This window comes from Symphalangus syndactylus, chromosome 21 (genome assembly GCF_028878055.3).
Source record: "Symphalangus syndactylus isolate Jambi chromosome 21, NHGRI_mSymSyn1-v2.1_pri, whole genome shotgun sequence".
NCBI classification, from domain to species: Eukaryota; Metazoa; Chordata; class Mammalia; order Primates; family Hylobatidae; genus Symphalangus; species Symphalangus syndactylus.
The window spans coordinates 6,789,405-6,809,132 of NC_072443.2; the positions used below are offsets into that span (position 1 = coordinate 6,789,405).

General features: G+C 38.1%; 1 protein-coding gene across 10 annotated transcripts in view; it reads left to right on the forward strand.

The window, feature by feature from the left end:
- VGLL3 (vestigial like family member 3) overlaps window positions 1-19,728 on the forward strand; it is a 56,983-nt gene that overhangs the window by 12,683 nt on the left and 24,572 nt on the right. For all 10 annotated transcript variants that reach the window (XR_008653521.2, XR_008653520.2, XM_055259590.2 and 7 more), the window contains exon 3: window positions 8,940-9,476. Coding sequence is in view for 8 of the 10 variants with exons in the window: in XM_055259590.2 (XP_055115565.2) it covers window positions 8,940-9,476 (537 nt within the window). In the remaining 2 variants the exon portion in view is untranslated. The remainder of the gene's footprint in view (window positions 1-8,939; window positions 9,477-19,728) is intronic.

Below are 19,728 nucleotides of genomic sequence, written 5' to 3' on the forward strand. Positions count from 1 at the left end.
CTTTATCCTGATTTGTTGTTGTATTAATTCTTTCTAGTATATAAGCTAGGCATTTTTGGCAGCATCTACATGGTTTAAACTAGTGTTTTTACCTTGATAAAGACAGAGCAGCACATTGGACTCCTTTCTTTCTTTCTATATCGAGGTCACAGAGATGTGTTTGAAACTGATTTCTGACTCACAGAAAATTATTGGTGACATCTAAATCAGGGTAATTACAGGGTTAGAGAAAAACATAATACATCATTCCAATGACAGGTTCAGAGAAATTTGTTACAGTGGTGATTTCTTCCAAACTCACCTGGTTATAGGAATGATCTAGTGCAATGGTTCTCGAGGTGTGATTTTCCTGACCGGAAACATCAGTGCCACATGGGAGCTCGTTAGAAGTGCAAATTCCTGGGCTCCACCCCAGACCTGCAGAATCAGAAACTGGGGTGGGGCAATCTGTGTTTTAACCAGCCCTCTCCGTGACTCCAATGCAGAGTTTGATAACCATTGATTTAGTCCTGTTAAGGACAGTTTGCAGGACCCCTTTATCTCAAATCTACTGAACAAGAATCTTCATAGGAAGGTGTGGGAATCACACTTTAACAAGGGCTCTGGGTGATTCCTATCATGAGGAAAAGCTGGCTACGTGTGGGCAGGGCCAGGTGAGCAGTGAGCAGTGACTGGTGGTACCTTCTCAGCAGCACAGAAATGGTTCTGCTCCACTGCAGAAGTGCTGGCCACGTGGAATTGCTGGGCCTGATCTATTCTTAGCTACTTTACCTTTCTTTTCTTCTCTCCCTCCCTCCCTTCTCACCGTCTCTCCTTCCTTCCCTCCCTGTTTGCCTCTTCTCCTCTCCTCTCCCTTTTTTTCTTTCCTTCCTTCTTTATTTTTCTTTTTAGTAAATATAAACAACACTAAACAGTGACTATAAAGGAGAAGGTAGATTACAAATAAAATATCCAAGGCCTTGATGGAAATGAATTGAAAAACATACTAGTTATTTGATTAGTAAATATTATGGGCTTACTATGAGAACTGAGACTTAGTCCTTGGAAGCCTATGATGCTTATGTAATAGACTAATGTCCTATTTAACAGGACGGGACGAATAATTTTAATAATTTGTAGAGGAAGAAAATAGGAAAACATTAGTGAGTTAGACGGCTTTAATAAATAATTTGATATATCAATAATGAATCCTATCAAGATAATCAGTCCCAGGAGAGTAATAAATATAACGTCTACTTTCGGCACATGGGCATATGCAACCTTGCTATCATTTAAACTGAAAAATCAGAATTAATGTTCCAAATTATTTCTTGGTGTGAGAGTGATTGTCTATAGAATCATATTCAAAATAATCTTTAGTGGGATGTTGTGAATGTGCGGAAACCCTACAACACATCAGCATTTTCTCTGTAATTTGCATAACACATTACACAAGGTCCTTTAGCCGATGTTAAATTGTAGCATAGAAAGGGTTAATAAAGGCAGTGTTTTCATAACTACTACTAAAGTTTTCTTGGAACTATCTTAAATTTGATCTTCAAATACGTCTCCTGTTTTATTCATTGACATACTCAGCAAACATTTATTAACCCCCTGCTATGTGTTAGGCAATGTGCTAAGTCCTGAAACAGCCCAAGGCTCTACCCTCATGGAGCTGACATTTTAGGGTAGAAACAGGAAACAAACAATTGTTACAAAATATGTTATTTTACATAAGGTGATAACAAAAGCCCTGTGTGGCACAGTTATGTCTGAGCAGATAGCTGAAGGAAATAAGAATACGCATCACGTGGTTACCTAGGGGAAAATAATGCTACACAGAAGGGGCAGATAGTACAAAGGCCCTGAAGATGGACTGAGCTTAGAATGTTCAATGAGAAGCAAAGATGCTGGTGTGAGGTGAATGAAATGAAAAGTGATAGGTGGAGAACAGATGTTTTAGAACTTTTTTTTTTGAGACGGAGTTTCGCTCTCGTCACCCAGGCTGGAGTGCAGTGGTGCCATCTCGGCTCACTGCAACCTCCGCCTCCCTGGTTCCAGCGATTCTCCTGCCTCAGCCTCCCGAGTAGCTGGGATTACAGCGGCCCTCCACCGTGCCCAGCTAATTTTCGTATTTTTTTAGTAGAGATGGGGTTTCACCATGTTGGCCAGGCTGGTCTTGAACTCCTGACCTCAGGTGATCCACCTGCCTTGGCCTCCCAAAGTGCTGGGATTACAGGCGTGAGCCACTGCGCCCCACAGTTTTAGAGCTTTTTACATCAGTTTATCAGAGTATACCAGGAGAACACAGCATGCACTTCAATTTTCATCTCCTGTTCTCCCACTAAGTTTACAAATACCATATCTTCTTATGGTGCCTCATTTTTTCTGATGCTCACGACAATGTGTTTCTACGTGGAAAATCTGAAATAGATATGCATTGAATGATTAAGTGACTGAATTAAATGAACCAATTTCATACCATGTATCTGGAATTAGAAAACAAGAGTCTTTAATAGAAAATTTCTTGGTAATAAGTTATATGAAATCTTCGGGTACAATTTTTTTATTTATAAAATAAGGGGGTTAAATTAAATAATTGGTAAAAATATTTTCTTCTGTAAAGTTCTGTAATTTCAAAGGTATTATTTGCCTTTCTTAGATCTTTGCCATAATTGTCTTAAGCTGTGAATTAGTCAGATTTAGAGAAATATATAAAACTTGTGTAGGATTTATAGGAGAGCCACAAACGATAATTAAAAACATAGAAAATGTCCTAAAGAAGAGGTTCAATAAAATGAGACTCACATTTTTATTCTCATAAAATGAGAGAGTTGGTGACAATTTAATATTAATTGGCAAAGCCAGACAGGATTGGAAAATGCAGTCTTTGGAGTCCATTTGTTTTAGATTCATGTTCCAGCCTTTACCTTCTGGTTGCAATGTGATCTTGGATTACTAAATTGAAATCTCTTACGTCAACTTCCTCAACTGTAATATGTGTTTATTGATACCCATCTCAGAGAGTTATTGTAAAGATTTTTAAATAATGTATATGAATAATTTAGCATAGAGCTTGACTCAAGCTGCTAAATGAAAGTCAGATGCCTTTTCTCTCTTCCTTAAGTAAGTTTCCACTCGTTTGACACATAGAAAACAAACCCTGAGCCTTTATCCAGGAACACTGTTTTCTGGAACTTTGCGTTTTTGGTACAAAACGCAGAGTCTTAGATAATAGTAGATACTAAAGGCTAATGATAATGTTAGTGGCCATGGCAATGATGCTTAGAAAGGAACTGCTGACCACGTATTAAAGGGTCTAGTTTACAGCATAAAGTTATTACAGTGCCACAGAAGTGCTACCATGCTACAAACAAATTTACTAACTGAATCATGTTTGACTGCAGAATATATTTACATGGTAAATCTTTAGACAGAGACTAATAATGGAATAATGGTTATACTTTGAATGTATATCTCCTTGATGAAGCTAGGAAAGTTTTTTTAGGTGTTTTTCAGCTGTAACGCAAACATTGACACTAAGTATATGTATTTTACTTGGCACAATGTTTTATCAGTTACCTCTAATCCTGCTATATATTCTAATAGGGTTGAAAGAATTTCATTTCTTTCCATTAAGAAAACCTAACTAGCCTGGCGTGGTGGCTCATGCCTGTAATCCCAGCACTTTGGGAGGCCAAGGCGGGCAGATCACCTGAGGTCAGGAGTTCGAGACCAGCCTGGGCAACATTGTGAAATCCCATCTCTACTAAAAACACAAAAAATTAGCCAGGCTTGGTGGCGGCCACCTGTAATCTCAGCTACTTAGGAGACTGAGACAGGAGAATCGCTTGAACCCGGGAGGTGGAGGTTGCAGTGAGTCGAGATTGTGCCACTGTACTCCAGCCTGTGTGACAGAGTGAGATTCTTATCTAAAAAAAAAAAAAAAGAAAACCTAATGAATATGATTGTTCCCTTATCTCCATACAAATATACGTTTATTGATACCCTTCTCCTAGAGTTATTATAAAGATTTTTAAAATAATCTATATGATTAATTTAGCACAGAGTTAAACATTGGCTTCAAATATGTCTATGCACTGATCTTTACAGAAATGAGTCTGTGTGTATCTGTAGAAAAGGGCAGGAATTATGTCAAGCCATAGCAGTGTAGATCACTGACTTAAAACCATACAGAATGCTAATCTTACTGATATAGTGGTTGCAAAGAAAATCATCTGTTGTCTCATTGATATACATAGAGTCTGCTTGGGCAATTCATTCTCATGGGAAAAAGCTCTCAAGATAAATATGAAACCTAAATAGACAAATGGAGAAAGGAAAAGGAGGGCCTGTCTGATGAGCTGGCTGATACTGGAAATGAACAGAATGTCCATAGGACCAAGACATGGGGAAAAAAGTGAGGCGTGACTAATCTCACCCTGCTGCCTCCAAGGAGTATGGGCCTCTGACATCACCCCTTGAAACTCTCATTGTAGAGTCACAAGGCCCATTTTGAGCAACTCTCGAAGAAAGTAACTAGAGGGCAATCTTTGGACATAATGGTAATGCATAATTACCGAATGACAGAAAACACTGGAACACATGTCATTTCACTTCTGTCCCAGCCATTTATTTTTATGGGAAGAACAAGAGAATGGCAGTGAAATTACAGCAAGAACACTTTAGGTTAAGAATTGAGTAGAATTTTGTTTTTTAACTGGTATTAATAAAAAATGTAAAAATGTTACCTTTTAGCATTTAATAATGATGTTTTAATCAATATTGATTCTAATGTATTTTCTGGAAATTTTTAAGGTGACTTAGTTTCTACAACACTTCATTGCCCCATTTTCCTTTTAATTTAGTTTTCATTATTTTCAAAATTAATAAGCTGCATCATTCTTTAAATTTTGAATCTTATCTTAAATTTTTTACTCTGAGATTTTTAAAAATTTTTTTGGGGGGAGTGTGTGTGTGTGTGTTTTTTAAGAGACATTTAGAATCAGTGTAAAAAGTATCTCAGCTATTATGAAATTGAAAGAAATACCTGGTATACCATGTTGAACTCTTTCATGTCTTTAAGATATATTTGCAGTCTAAATCAGATAGTGAGATTACTAGGTTTGCTTTGAGCGGATTGTATTAGACAATGTATCAGTATTATCATTTTCTTTTTTGTCTAGAAATAAACTTATGTCTATGTATGTGTGAGTAATATTTTTAACCCCAAAAGCAAATTGAACCAAAATTATAGTTAGGCATTTTGTATGTGTTAGACTGTCAGTGTCAACATCATCCAAATATTGGTTAACATCATCTGTATATCAGGTAATATTGAATCCAAAGTCAGCATATAGTGTTAATAGCATCAAGTACTGTATTTTCTTCACTAACCTGAAACATAATATTGCATAGAAATAGCCCATGCAGTTTTTCATATGTTTTCTTCATCCAACAAATGTGGCTGTGATTAAGTACTCGTAAGCAAAGAATCATGTAATGAAAAAAATGTAAATTTTTTTCACTTATGAAATAAGCACACTGGTTCTCAGGCATGAAACAAAGCACATCATCTCTTCCTTTGTATCAAGACTTTTTTTCTTTAAACAAGCAAGACACCTGATAGTGATTTTGAAGTATAAACTTCTTCATAAACATATTTTCAATTCAATATTGTTTCAATTGTAAATGCAACAGGTTTTTTTTAAAGGGCTGCATAGATCTTTGCAAACTTTATATTCATCTCAGGAGACATATTGACTGGGAAAATATTAAGTTCCTTTTAATTTTATTTTTCCCTGGAGCATTTTAAAACTTTGTTCAATCTTTATGGAGTGCATTTTCAAAAATAGATTTCTACTTTCAATAATAATGTCTTCACTAATCATGGTACAGTACTTCATAAATAGACCAATAATATTTTTGATAAATAATTCATTCATTATTCCCATTTGCGCATGCATATTCAAACTGCATAAGCATCTATAAAATAAGATTGGCTCCATGTACATAATTATATGAGACTAAAAGCATACAGAGAAATGGTATATACTCTGTACTTTTGACATCTTAATGGTGGATTTTAATAAGGGGAATTCTATATCTCTGGCACGTACTTGTGGTTGGGGCTCGATAATTTCATAATAGGATTCTTGCCCCTCAGGAGATGGAAGTTAGGAGCAGAAGGAAGGCTTTGGTCCCAAAGGTGGGAGTTGTGAGAGCAAAGTGGCAGATGTGTGGTAGCAAGGATGAACTATGTAGAATAAGGAGCCTCTCTAAACTCTGTGTATGGGTTTTAAGCTTTAAACATTGATTGCTTTCATTGTGGGTATGACAGAAATATTTTACAAATGACCATCACCTAAGGCAAATTGAATTTTCTTCTTACAACTTACATGACTTTCCTTCTTGTCATTAATAGTATTTTTCATATGTTGCAAAGAGACGATTGCTAATTCAAGAAAACATAGTTACCTCAATGCCAGTAAGGTTGATTATAGGTGGTATTTTTGGATAGATTGTGATTTTAATGAAGTCATCCAATTAAAAGTTTCCTGAGGTTATTTGAAGACTTGAAGTTTGAAGTTCCATTCTTTGCCTTTTGAAGAACATCGTTTCCTAGATTTCCCCAAGCGTTTTGAGATCGAAGGAGATGTTGTGAGAGAGGGAATTGACTGTGAATACCTGTGTGACCACAGGATGAATGGGATGAATGGTCATGATCATAGCTCTGGTGCCCAGCTGAAGGGGAAAGAATGGAAGAGCTTGCAGTGCTGCTGCCACAGCCTTCAGGGGAGAGGAAATGTTCAAACACCACAGTAATAGCCTAATTATGTTAACCAAATGATATATGTGGTGGTTGATTGAAGTTTTTTAAGCTTTCCTGGAGGCAAGAAAACTGTGGCCTGGATATTTATAGTGAAAACATAGATAACGTCAGAGTTTTGAATATTCTTATTTTAAAATACTTCTTAAGATATCCTCCATTCATACCCTTCATTCAATGGAAAGATCTAGCAAGGTTCTTTTATGTGGGACTCAGTATAAAAATACTCTCTTAAACTTGCATGACTAACATCTTTAGAAAATACCTTCTTCTGTAAATAAAAATAATCCATAGGGCACTTCACAGACTGTTAGCAGTATTAAGCTGTAGATAATTTGAATTAATGAATTCAAATACTTCATTTCCTTCCAGAAAGAAAGTAAACCATGGAAAGATCAATGGGTCCATATTGGGTGATAAAATGAGATAGGGTAAGACCTAGGATCAAGGCCAGGCTCCTTGGTCTCCCAGCCCATTGCTTGTTCAGTTATACAACACTGTAGGCAACAGGCTACAGGTGGAGGCACTGATCTTTCTACAGACGGATTTGACTATGTCACTTCCTAGTTTAAAACCCTTCAAAGCCCATTGAGACCCTACCACCGCAGAATAGAATTTACATTCAGTACCATGGCCAGCAAGTCTACACCCATTTTGGTCCTTATTTCAATAGTCTCAATTTTTCTGTTGCCACCTTCTGCCTACAGATCTCTTTTTGTCTTTCAAACGCTGCTGCTGTCGTGTGTGTGTGTGTGCGTGCGTGTGTGTGTAATATATGGCCTTTTCTGATATGCTGATCCATTTGTCTAAAGCTCTCTTTCCAGGGCTAGCCCCAACTCAGTCAGCTTCCACTTACTTGTCACTCTCTGAGCTGGGTCGGTGCTCTCTGTGCTTCCTGTTGGGAGAATACCTACGGTGTCACCTTGCACATGTCCGTTTTTACTTATCTATCCTTCTGCAGATTGTGACTAAAAATGATGTGCATTTGGTCATCCCTGACGCCTATGTCTGATACATAGTAGGTCATGTATAAGTATGTTATTATGATTGAGTAGGAAATTGAACTGATGAAGAGTTAGGGGATGGTTTTCATTAGCATTTGTCTCTAAGTGCTATTCTTTGATATTTCCCTCTCCCCAAAATACTTCCTCAAACCCGTGACCTCTACTTGAATTTCCTCCACTCATCATTTCCATAGGATTGTCACCAAATTCGAGATGTTGAGGTTCATAGTTACAACTGTGCCCTCTTGTGGCACTTTATGAAGAGGACCAGCCATTGGCCATTTAGGCCACCTGGCTTCAAAGCCTAGTCCCATTCTTGCCATCTTAAGCCTTAGGCTTCTTCTCTGCTGGGATTTTCTCATCATGGGAATAATAACAATAATTACCCCATAGGCCTGGAATGAAACTCCTATGAGATTATCCATGAAAAGCCCCTGGAAAAATGTTGGGTATTTGATACTGTCATTAAATATTGACCATTTTTATTCTTGGTCTAGAGACTCCCAGATCTCCACAGAAAATAAATAAATAAATAAATAAATAAATAAATAAAAAACAAATAAATAAATAAAATGAGGCTGGAATACACTCTTCTTAGTGGAAAATGAGTGTTAGTGAGTGTAAGTAATTGTAATCTTACTTCCATTGTTACCTTTGGCATTACAATGTTTCATTTAAGTGAAAATTGTATTTGCATTTAGAAGTTGGAAAAAATGATCATTTCCAACTTATATAAACCTCATTTATGGCATAAGCTTTCTTTACCAGTGAAGTGGGTAGATATGACCTCCTCTTAGGCCCGATGGCTGCAAGGTACTCAGAAGGAAATGAAATTTTTCAGTCCCCAAATAGCAAACCTTAGCACAGACTGTGACGGCATAAGCCAAGCAAAGCAAATGGAGGGAGGCTCATTCAACACTTTGGAACTTGCACATGGACCCACTGGCTTACGAGCCCAGAGGCCAGCCTGGTATCAATTCAGCCCTGTTTGGGGAGGGTAAGAGTGCATGCTGATTTGACTGCTGGTAAAATATTATCGGACAATTAGAGTGGACAATTAAAGGCAAGTCTATCCCAAAACTGAGTAGTCTCATGTTAGTAATGTTTTTTATTTTCTGTCTTCTCAGACAGCTCAGCTCTCTCAAGCCAACGGAATAGTTTCCCAACTTCCTTTTGGACCGGCTCTTACCAGCCCCCACCTGCGCCTTGTTTGGGGGGAGTTCATCCTGACTTCCAGGTCACCGGACCCCCTGGCACCTTTTCTGCGGCTGATCCCAGTCCTTGGCCAGGACACAACCTGCATCAGACTGGCCCAGCCCCTCCGCCTGCTGTGTCTGAGTCCTGGCCTTATCCTTTGACATCTCAGGTGAGCCCATCCTACAGCCATATGCATGACGTGTACATGCGGCACCACCACCCTCATGCCCACGTGCACCACCGCCACCGCCACCGTCATCACCACCATCACCACCCTCCTGCTGGCTCTGCCCTGGATCCGTCCTATGGGCCTCTGCTGATGCCTTCAGTGCATGCGGCCAGGATTCCTGCTCCCCAGTGTGACATCACAAAGACAGAACAGACTACAGTCACCTCTGCTACCTCAGCATGGGCTGGAGCCTTTCATGGAACAGTAGACATAGTGCCAAGCGTGGGATTTGATACAGGTAAGCTGCTGGATTTCTTTCTTTCTATAACAAGATAAAGTTAATTTAAGAAAGGGTGGAAATTTGTTTGGAAATTATTTTTTCTTATCTGTAAAGTTAAACTTTACCGACATGTTTATGGAACCTAGCCATTTTGCAATAATTTCTGCATTCCTGCAGAAACTGGTAGGACTAGCTCATGACATACAGCCTGAGAAAGGCCTCAGAGCTTTTCTCTCATCTCTTAGGCCAGCGGTCTGTTCCTTTGAAATGGAATCTCTGGTACCTTCTGTTTAAAAAGAACTGAGCCCATTATTTAAATCTCCCATGTCTCTGCGCGTTATACCATGTGTCAGGCCTAACAGAATTCAGAAATAGTACACTTCAGTAATTTTTCTTTCCTTCCTTTTTTTGTTAGGCCTTATGTATGACTTGTAAAAACTGCTTTCTGAAATATAGTCTATAGTGTAGCCTTTTGAACAAGAATTAGGGAACGTATTTTAAAAGAATGATTTTTTTCTTCATTTTCTTCCTCCTCTCCCCTCCTCTGCCCTCCATTCCCTGACTTTACCCTCCTTTGCCTTTCCTTCTTTTCTCTTTCTTATTCCTCCTCCTTTGTTCCTCTCCTCTCTCCCTGTCTCTGATTTAAATAAAACAAGACTTAAAAGACTACTATAAAATTTATATTCAACAGATTTAGAAACGAATAGTAAGGAAATGATTTCTTCACAGAGCATTCATCTCCTTTCTGGAATTCACTAGTTCTGAAGGTTCTGTGTTAAATGTCTGAGCTTGATTTTTGGACCAGACTGGTCATATTAATAAGTATTCATAGTTCTGAGCTCATGAAATCACAGGCATCAGAGCCCAAAACGACAAATTGATCATTGCATCCCTAGAGTCCAAAGTAGTGGGTCCCAGGTTCTTTCGCTAGAACATTTTGTGGCACGTGGGAACTCTCTTTCCAAAAGCTTAAAGAAATTCTTTCCTTCGTTAGCTTTTCTGCAGTATGGAGAACCCTTAATCATGTGCTGGTTCACAACAAATAATTCCCCAGAGTCATAAATGCTCAGCTTTATTTTACCTCTCCCGTGACATGAGTGGAACATTCTTATTTTGGTTAACTTTTCTCCACTGAGCTTTCCATTGTTGATCATTGCCCCATCTAACCCATTTCAGCTTCCTATTGAGACCGGGTTCAAGCCGCTTTTCTAAACAAAGTGTCAGGGGACTTGGTACTCCCTCTGCGGAAGCATGTGTAATGGCACAGCCAGCACAGGCTTCCCTTCTTTCTTTGCCACATACTAACAGAATAAAGACAACTTGGGAGACATTTGATGCCTGAGGCCAGATCTTACTAGCATTCCCAATTTGGCAGCTGCCTTCATAGACAGCAGGTCTCAGGAGGCTCTTCTCTGTTTTATGTGGTACTTATGTGGCAACGGTAACAATGCTCTTAGCAGGCAAAGGGCGTGTCCTTCCCTCTATGAATTCTACCAGTAAGGGGGGAAATGGGTGTGATTATTGCTCTTTCATTTTGATAGCCTACTTTTGTACTTATTCACTTTGGTGTGAGCTTGATTCACTGACTGGTTACAGAATTTCAGCTTGAAATAAACTCATCAAGATGAAAAGCCATTCTCACACCTTTTGGAAGTAGAAAAGAGGGTTTTTGTTCCCTGGAAATTCTTGAGAGGACCCAGTTGGATATCACTTATAATAATTCTTCATACTTACAGAGCTATGAATGAGCATTTATTACTCACAATATAAGGCATTACCCCACACACACATACATACACTATTACTTTAAGTTCTTAAACTAAATCTGAGATAGATCTTGTTAGTTTCATTTGTGACTAAGAAACCTGAGACTCAGAAAACTACTTGCTTAAATTGCATTGTTATGTGTCCAAGCTGAAGTTTGAACTAAGACGTGTCCCTCTCTAAGGGATTGCTGGGATAACGTCTCCTTGTATAAGTAAATCAGATAAAATTAGGTGAATTCGACTATTAAAATGGTTAATAGTGAAAGATGAAGGTTTTCCTATTGCATGTGTGGCATGCTGCCCTTTGTCAGTGTGGGTTTAGGACAGTAATGAAGATTCGTTTCATAAATTTTGACCCAATTGAGAAAACAAAGGAATCATTAAAATAAAGATAAAATTATTAGGATAATCATTGATCAGGCAGAATTGGAGATTCTAGATTAGACTTAGTGCCACAATTAGACCTCTACTTCCTTCAGCTAAATTTCGATTCTGGGACATGCAGTTCTGGGGAAAATCTAGACTTCAGAGAAGATTCCCATAGACATCTTCCTTGTTATACAGCTTAGAGCTCCATTACTGTGAAGAGACTGATGATTGCTCAGATTTGTCTCTGAAAAACGTAATCTGAGGCCCAACCCTTGTGCAGTTTCCCTACAAAAGGCACAAGCAGGAGGACAATGCACCATCATGCATTGACGCTGGCCCGAAAAAGAGACAGTGGAAGAGGCTGAGCCATATGTAGTCATTTTATTCTGCTACACTCAGATATAATAAAAAATATTACATCTCTCTTTCTTTGGGAGGAGTTAGAGAGGGGTGTTGTAGGTCAATTTTTCTAGGAAACAGACTCTGAGACTCAGATTTGCTTGTAGACAATTTATGGGGTAATGTTCTCAGGGCAACATCTTTGGAGGATAGGAGATTTGGGCAGAAGAAGTCTCATTGTGCTGCCTCGGGTCAAGGGGGTTGGGCTTTTACATTCCTGAACTGACCAGTTAGAAGTTGTGATCTGCTTCTGGGAAGGGGACATGATATTGGGCCAGGTGGGTTTGTTCAGCTGAAGGCAATTCCCAAAGAGAGAAGCAACTGAGAATCAGGAATTGCCAGCAACAGGAGAATAAATGCCTTGGTCCTAAAGGGAGAGGGATCTGGTTGCACACCACACTGTCCTCTAAAGACGGACAGCAAAGGGGTAGTAGCCACTCTGCCACTTTTGCAACTACTTTTAAATGAACGGAAGTTTTTGCATAGTAGGACCAAGCTAGGAAGGGGTAGTAGAACAGTTGAGAACAGTGAAAGTTGGGTCCCTCTATATAATCTGTGCCACATTGGCCTGAACATACAGCCAGAAACAGTGATTTAGCTGAAAACTCAGCATCGATATTGGGTGACTACTGAGCAGCCAAGAGAAGAACCTTCATACAGTCATAAAACTTCTCAAAGTCCAGGTGACCTGGACCATTAAAATATAGGTCATTTTCACATCCATTAGGAGATAAATACATTAAACCAACTATTTTGAGAAGAAGTTGGTAAAAATGTGAAATTTTCTCTCTTTCCTTTTTTTTTTTTTTTTTTTTTCGGAGTCTCGCTCTGTTGCCCAGGCTGGAGTGCAATGGTATGATCCTAGCTTACCACAACCTCCGCCTCCCTGGTTCCAGCGATTCTCCTGCCTCAGCCTCCTGAGTAGCTGGGACTACAGGTGCATGCCATCATGCCCTGCTAATGTTTGTATTTTTAGTAGAGACGGGGTTTCACTATGTTGGCCAGGCTGGTCTCAAACTCCTGACCTCATGATCTGCCCACCTTGGCCTCCCAAAGTTCTGAGATTACGGGCGTGAGCCACTTGTGCCCAGCCTAAAAACATTAAATTTTCATTAGTAGAGAAATTATGTCTTAGTGCTTTCAAGCTGTTATAATAAAATATCATACACTGTGTAGCTTATAAACAACAGAAATCTATTGTCATAGTTTTGAAAGCTGGGAAATCCAACATCAAGGTTCTAAAAGATTCGATGTCTGGTAAGGGCCTGTTTTCTAGATGCACATCTTTTCATTGTAACCTCATATGGTGAAACGGGCAAAGTAACCTTAAGGATCTCTTTTATAAGCGCAATAATGCCATTCACGAGGGCTCCACCCTCATAACTAATTACCTTCTATGGCTCACTTTCTTATACCATCACCTTGGGGGTGAGGATTTCAACATCTGAATTTATTTGGAGGGGAGTCATAAACATTCAATTCATTGCAAATAGTTTAATAATTTTAGGTACATTTTTTCATTGTATCTACTTAAAGAAATTAAGGAAACCTTGAAATCTAGAAGGTTGAATGTAATATAATGTGTAGTGACAAAAGTTTTATAATATCATGTATGGCATAATCCAGGGGTTAGCAACATTTTTCTGTAAAGAAACGGATAAAAATATTTTATGCTTTGCCATGCCATACAGGTCTCTGTTACCACTACCTAATTCTACTCTGCTCATGTGGTAGCATATAAAATGTTTTATATATTCTTCAGTAAAAAAGCATTTTCAATTGTGTTTAGCAGGAGATTGTTTCACTCTGCCTTTCTTATGAACACATTTTTTGGGGGTGTACTTATTAACTTCTCATTTAGCTTTGTTTCTTCCGCATAATAGAAGCCATAGTTTTCAACTTTTATGAATGACTTTCACCTTATACTAAGCTGCGTGTAACCTAGGTTAACAAGGGTAGGTGGGGCCAGAGATAACACCTAGAATAGTACAATGAATAAGGGAGGGTCACAGGATGTGGAGGACTGATTTCAGCTATCTCAGAGTATTATACTGGGCCCCTTTATGTGTAAGGAAGGGGAGAGTTAAATGTGGAAATATTTGTGATCGTGTACAACATATTACCAGGCATTCACGTGTGAATGCAAGAATATGTCTCCTCTTATCATCCTCAGATTTTTTAGTGATAACGTTAAGTAAATTCTGACATAGTAGTCCTCTTTTAGTGGTCATAATCATTCCAGGCATTTTACTAAAATGTTGTCACTCATACTTCCTGTTGTTGCCAATAATTTACCTAATGTAAGACATACAATCTTGTACATTCCAGCCAAGTTTAAATTAATTTTTCAAGTGAAGATTTGTTAATAAGGGCTTTTTACTGAAATTTAAACTTGACTTTCATCATTTCCACTTCATCCACTTTATTTAAATGTACCAAAAGCAAAAGCAGTCATGCTTTGTGGTGTGACTTCTTTATAAACACAAGCTGCTCATGGCATGAGATTGCATTCATCTGTAGATCCACAGATTTATTTTTCTTGGGATCCCTCATGTTATTTTAGCTACAATTTTGTTATATATATCTATTTTTACTTTGAGGAATGTCACAATAATGCAATATGCAGTATACATAAACAACTTAGAATTGAGGTTATTCACATGCTTTTTGCTAGGATACATTTAGGTAACCTAATATTAAACAAACAAAACAACACCATATGCGTATTTATATATATATCACAATTACTTTTGCATAACCTAATATTTCACAGGTCCATGAAATCTAGAGCTTAGAGGGAGTAAACATATGTTGATGTACCTTTTGCCTCTCAAAAAAACACATCCTAATTACTAGCCATTAATTTGCGTAAGTAGCCACCTAATAGTGGATTCTATAAGTGAGTCATTATATGAGCTGGCCCCAAACTGTGATTATATCCAGATATTAAACACTATCTTGTTCATCTCTCACTTAGCAAGATATCTTTAGATATCAAGTGAAATCAAGATTGTGTGTCACAGACTGGGACAACCCTTTTTTGCCAGACAGAGGAAACAAAACTACAATAGCTACTAGTCCATAAATGACTTGCACAGCACAGACTGAGAAGTACAGAAAGTTGTTTCTAGTACTCTCTGAAGAGACTTTCATAGCAATAAACTTTACTCTCTAACCTGTGAATGAAGTTCATCTGTTAAGAAAACTGAAGAAAATTGTTTGAGGGTCTCCATTTTGACATTAGATAGGAAGCACTGGGTACTACAGGGGAAGTCAGGAGTAGATAAATGTCCTAATCTACACTTTTCTCTTCATGGACAGCTTGTGCCTTATGATATCATAAAAGCAGAATCACATTAAATGGTATTCCGAATTATTTATGGTTTAAGGCCAGTAAGCTATATTTAAAAACAACATTCTGATTTAATCTGAATATTCTGTGAAAGGGACATTATTCACAAGTGACAAAAATTATATTTTAATGGGTTTAAGTTGTAATCATCATTGCTCAAAATTGTTATATAGTATTCACTTTGGAACAGACTAATTAAACTACTTTAGTGTTTAAGATTATGATAGTTGGCACTACAATGATGCTTTATAATGAAATCTATTAATTAAAAACATAAATATCTTGGTTTTGTTAGGTACAGGTAATACAAAAAACTGGGTGAGAATAGCAAATATACTAGAGAAGCAAATGGAGAGGCAGTTTCTCTCCATGAAAGAGAGATAGATCTATTTACTTCTTACTTTTCCATTCCACCTGTAAATTTGCCAAAACTTACTCACATCTCAAGACCCACAATTTCTTTTAGGTGGTCTGGTGCTAACCCACCTGGGTAAAAATCACTAGTTGCATGAAAGTTCTACAAATAACCTTGCTAAATAACACTCTTTAAAAGTTACTGATACGTTAATTTCATTGGGGTACTAATGTCATTAAAATTATGGAGCTTTATACCCAGTAACATCTACAATACCCAGTTACGTTTACAAAAAGGACTAAAGGAAACCTAGATTTACAACTCAAGACCCTTGAATATTTACTAAATATGATAATGCTCCAATTCCAGGCTTTACAATGAAATGGAGATGAATCATTAGAAAGCCTCAATAATAATAAACAGAATAGTTTGATTTATGTTAAAATATTAAAGCACTGTGATATTTTTCACCCTAAAGATGAGAGGGCATCAAAATATCATGTATTGTAGATGCTCAACTAAAAGTAGTTTCCTCCTTTTTACTTCACTCCTTCTCAGGGAGCAGACATTAGCCATCTGAATTCAGAGGGCTATGGCATTAGGGATTGATTGAAGCCTTTCCTGACAATATTAGTAATTTGTACAAATCATTAGGAAATTATGAAGATTTTAAAAAATGGTATTAAATATATAATAGGCATAAAAGTTTACTTATAATCATTTGATCTCAGTATGTAGACAGATAAAATGATATTTCTTTTTTTTTTTTTTTTTTTTTGAGCCAGAGTCTTGCTCTGTCGCCCAGGCCGGAGTGCAGTGGCGCAACCTCGGCTCACTGCAAGCTCCGCCTCCCGGGTTCACGCCATTCTCTTGCCTCAGCCTCCCGAGTAGATGGGACTACAGGTGCCCGCCACCACGCCCAGCTAATTTCTTTTTGTATTTTTAGTAGAGACGGGGTTTCACTGTGGTCTCGATCTCCTGACCTCATGATCCGCCTGCCTCAGCCTCCCAAAGTGCTGGGATTACAAGCGTGAGCCACAGCACCAGGCCAGATAAAATGACATTTCTATATGGAAGTCAGCCCTAGGACTATATGATTTTTTTCCATCTCATTATTATGGTTCAAAAAAGATGTATAGAATTTTGTATATCTACCTTGAGGGCAGTATCTCAGCTGGGATAGTTAGAACATCATGAAACAATAGGTGCAGATTATTTTTGAAAATACCAGGCAGAATGTTTATGAATAATGGAAACACTTTTTCTGGACTTTGTTGTCATCGTCGAGTTTATGATGATTTGGTAACAATAAAAATTTTTCTAATCAACACCCGATTGCTTCACACTTTCTACAAAACTTTTTCTTTTTCTCTAGCATATGTCATAAGCCTATTTTCCACTGAGGAAAAAAACATCAGAGTTATGTTAAAATATTTACAAACTCTTGATTGGTGTTAGCTGTGTAGGGCACGTGTCCAGAATGACAATTTCATGACCAGAAGGGTCATGGAAACCATCTTTGAGATGCACACAAAACGCCAGGAGATCCCAGCCTGTGAGATCTGCATGAAAAGTAACTGGATGATGAATAAGAGGGGAGAAATGCATTCCAGAACATTGCCGTCAGTTTCAAGTATTCCAGGCTGGATGCTGCAGGACCTTAATGAAATTCCCCTACTCTCTGAGAGCCGTGTAGCTATCATGCCCATGGGCTTCTGTGGGCTTTCCTCCATAACATGGTGCCATAACGTCGCAATGCCTAAAGTATGGGGATTTGCCTCAGATTCTTCTCCTACTTGGTAGAACAGGTGCAGGAACTTTCTAAAGGTGCTGTGTTTTAGGATGTGCTTGCATAATAATACAAATAGTTATGTGGTGTAAATTTGAATCATTGTAAAAGATGTCTTCCTAAGAGAAACTGCTATTTCTCATATATTGCTGGTAGAAAATTAGAGTTTTAGTATTTTAAAGAAGTAGACTGCAAAATGTAGTAACTAATAATTTTCATAAACTCTGGCTGAGCATTCTCACTCCTATGAGTCTACCTCCCATAAATACAAGCAGCAGCATATGATGTGTGTACAAAAGTGTTTATTGTGACAATGTTTGCGGTAACAAAAAAAATGGAATTGAGCGATTACCATCAAGAGGTGGGATCTATGAGTGAATTGCGTTCCATATGGTATTGCTGACTGAAAAAGGAAAGCTCAAGAAAAGCACATATATGTCTTTTTTGGAAAATAATAACAAAAAGGTGTGCATATTTGTCTGTATCATATGTGAACATACATATCATTCAATGAAAGCAGAGAAGACTAGTTTGTCAAAATGGGTTTTCTTTTGGGGCTGCAGGTATTGAGGTCACTAATATAAGTCTGAGGAGGAAAGAAGGAGAAGGACTTTAGAAAAAGAATATATATACATATTTATTTATATACATATTTGTATGTATGCATTGAAAGAGAGAGAGAGGCAGACAGGGAAAAAGAGAAAAGAGATATATTAATTCTATTAGTAATTTATTTCCCCCCTCCCAAATTCACTTAGGGGCTCATAAAAATCCTGGTCAATGTAGGCATCTTTAATATTTGCAGAGATGTAGAAATTCTGTGCAGATATATGTAGGGAAAAATGGGACTGAAAAACAGATTCTGGACACATATCACCACTTACTAGCTGCATTATGTTGAGTAAGCCTATAACCCCTCAGCTCCTCCTCTTCGTTAGATGCAAAATGGAGAGGACACTTCCTCCCCTGACACAGCTGGCAGAACCCAATGAGCTTGTGTTTTCTAGACGGTGATGCATGATACAGAATGAAAACTCTCATGGTTCCGAATCTGAGATAGGGCTCATTACAACAAAAGATTAATTCACATTGGAGGTTTGAGGCATCCTGAAGAATTGAGGCGCAAGCTGTGAATGCTTCTGTCATTTTTATTTTGTCTGTGTCTGACTTAATTCTTTCCTGTTCTTGAAGATTAGCTGTGATATTTGTTACAGTTAAATTTCCTGATAGTGGTGTTTGCTGATATTGGCCGTGCAGTGAAAACTAGGTGCTTTTGTATTGATTGGGCAGACAATGGAAAAGAAGATAAAAATATTGCGGGGTTAACATCTTCAAGGCGTTTTTATACATTTAAACATTTTCCCACGTGGAATGAGAGGGTACTAAAAAAAAAAAAAAAAAAAACCTATCCCATTATGCTTACGTATTGTTGAGATATTCATCCTTGGCACTCATAAAACAAAAGAAAATTTTAAGTACAAAAAAGGAAGTTAGACTATGAATTAGGCTCAACAAAACTCCAATAATAAATGCTAATCCTTAAAAGTTGCAAATCTAATCAGTTTTTTATCTTAGCATTAATTTTATGAAGGAGTTTTAAAGCTCACTTTACTATATAAATTACTATGTAAATTGGATAGCATCCCTTGCTATCTCAAGTATTTTCTTTTCTTTTCTTTTCTTTTTTCTTTTTTTTTTTTTTTGAGAGGGAGTCTTGCTCTGTTGCCCAGGCTGGAGTGCAGTGGAGCAATCTCGGCTCACTGCAAGCTCCACCTCCCGGGTTCACGCCATTCTCCTGCCTCAGCCTCCTGAGTAGCTGGGACTACAGGCGCCCGCCACCATGCCCGGCTAATTTTTTGTATTTTTAGTAAAGACGGGGTTTCACCATGCTAGCCAGGATGATCTCGATCTCCTGACCTCGTGATCCACCCGCCTGGGCCTCCCAAAGTGCTGGGATTACAGGCGTGAGCCACTGCGCCAGGCCAAGTATTTTCTTAAAAACTGCAAGCAAGATTAGGCAATGCCATCATCTTTTAACAGTTTTCTTAAAGAAATGGTCATCAACTAGCTGTGGTTGGAAGGTGGAGACTTTTTCAAAGTAAAACTTGTCTTCCCAAAAGAAACTGATGTGCTCACTCACTATTGAAGGAAGCCATAACTCCCAGGTTGTCCTGATATGACTCTCGGTAGGGAACGACACAAAGCATTGGAAAGCCTGTTTCAGTGGTCAGGTTCTTATC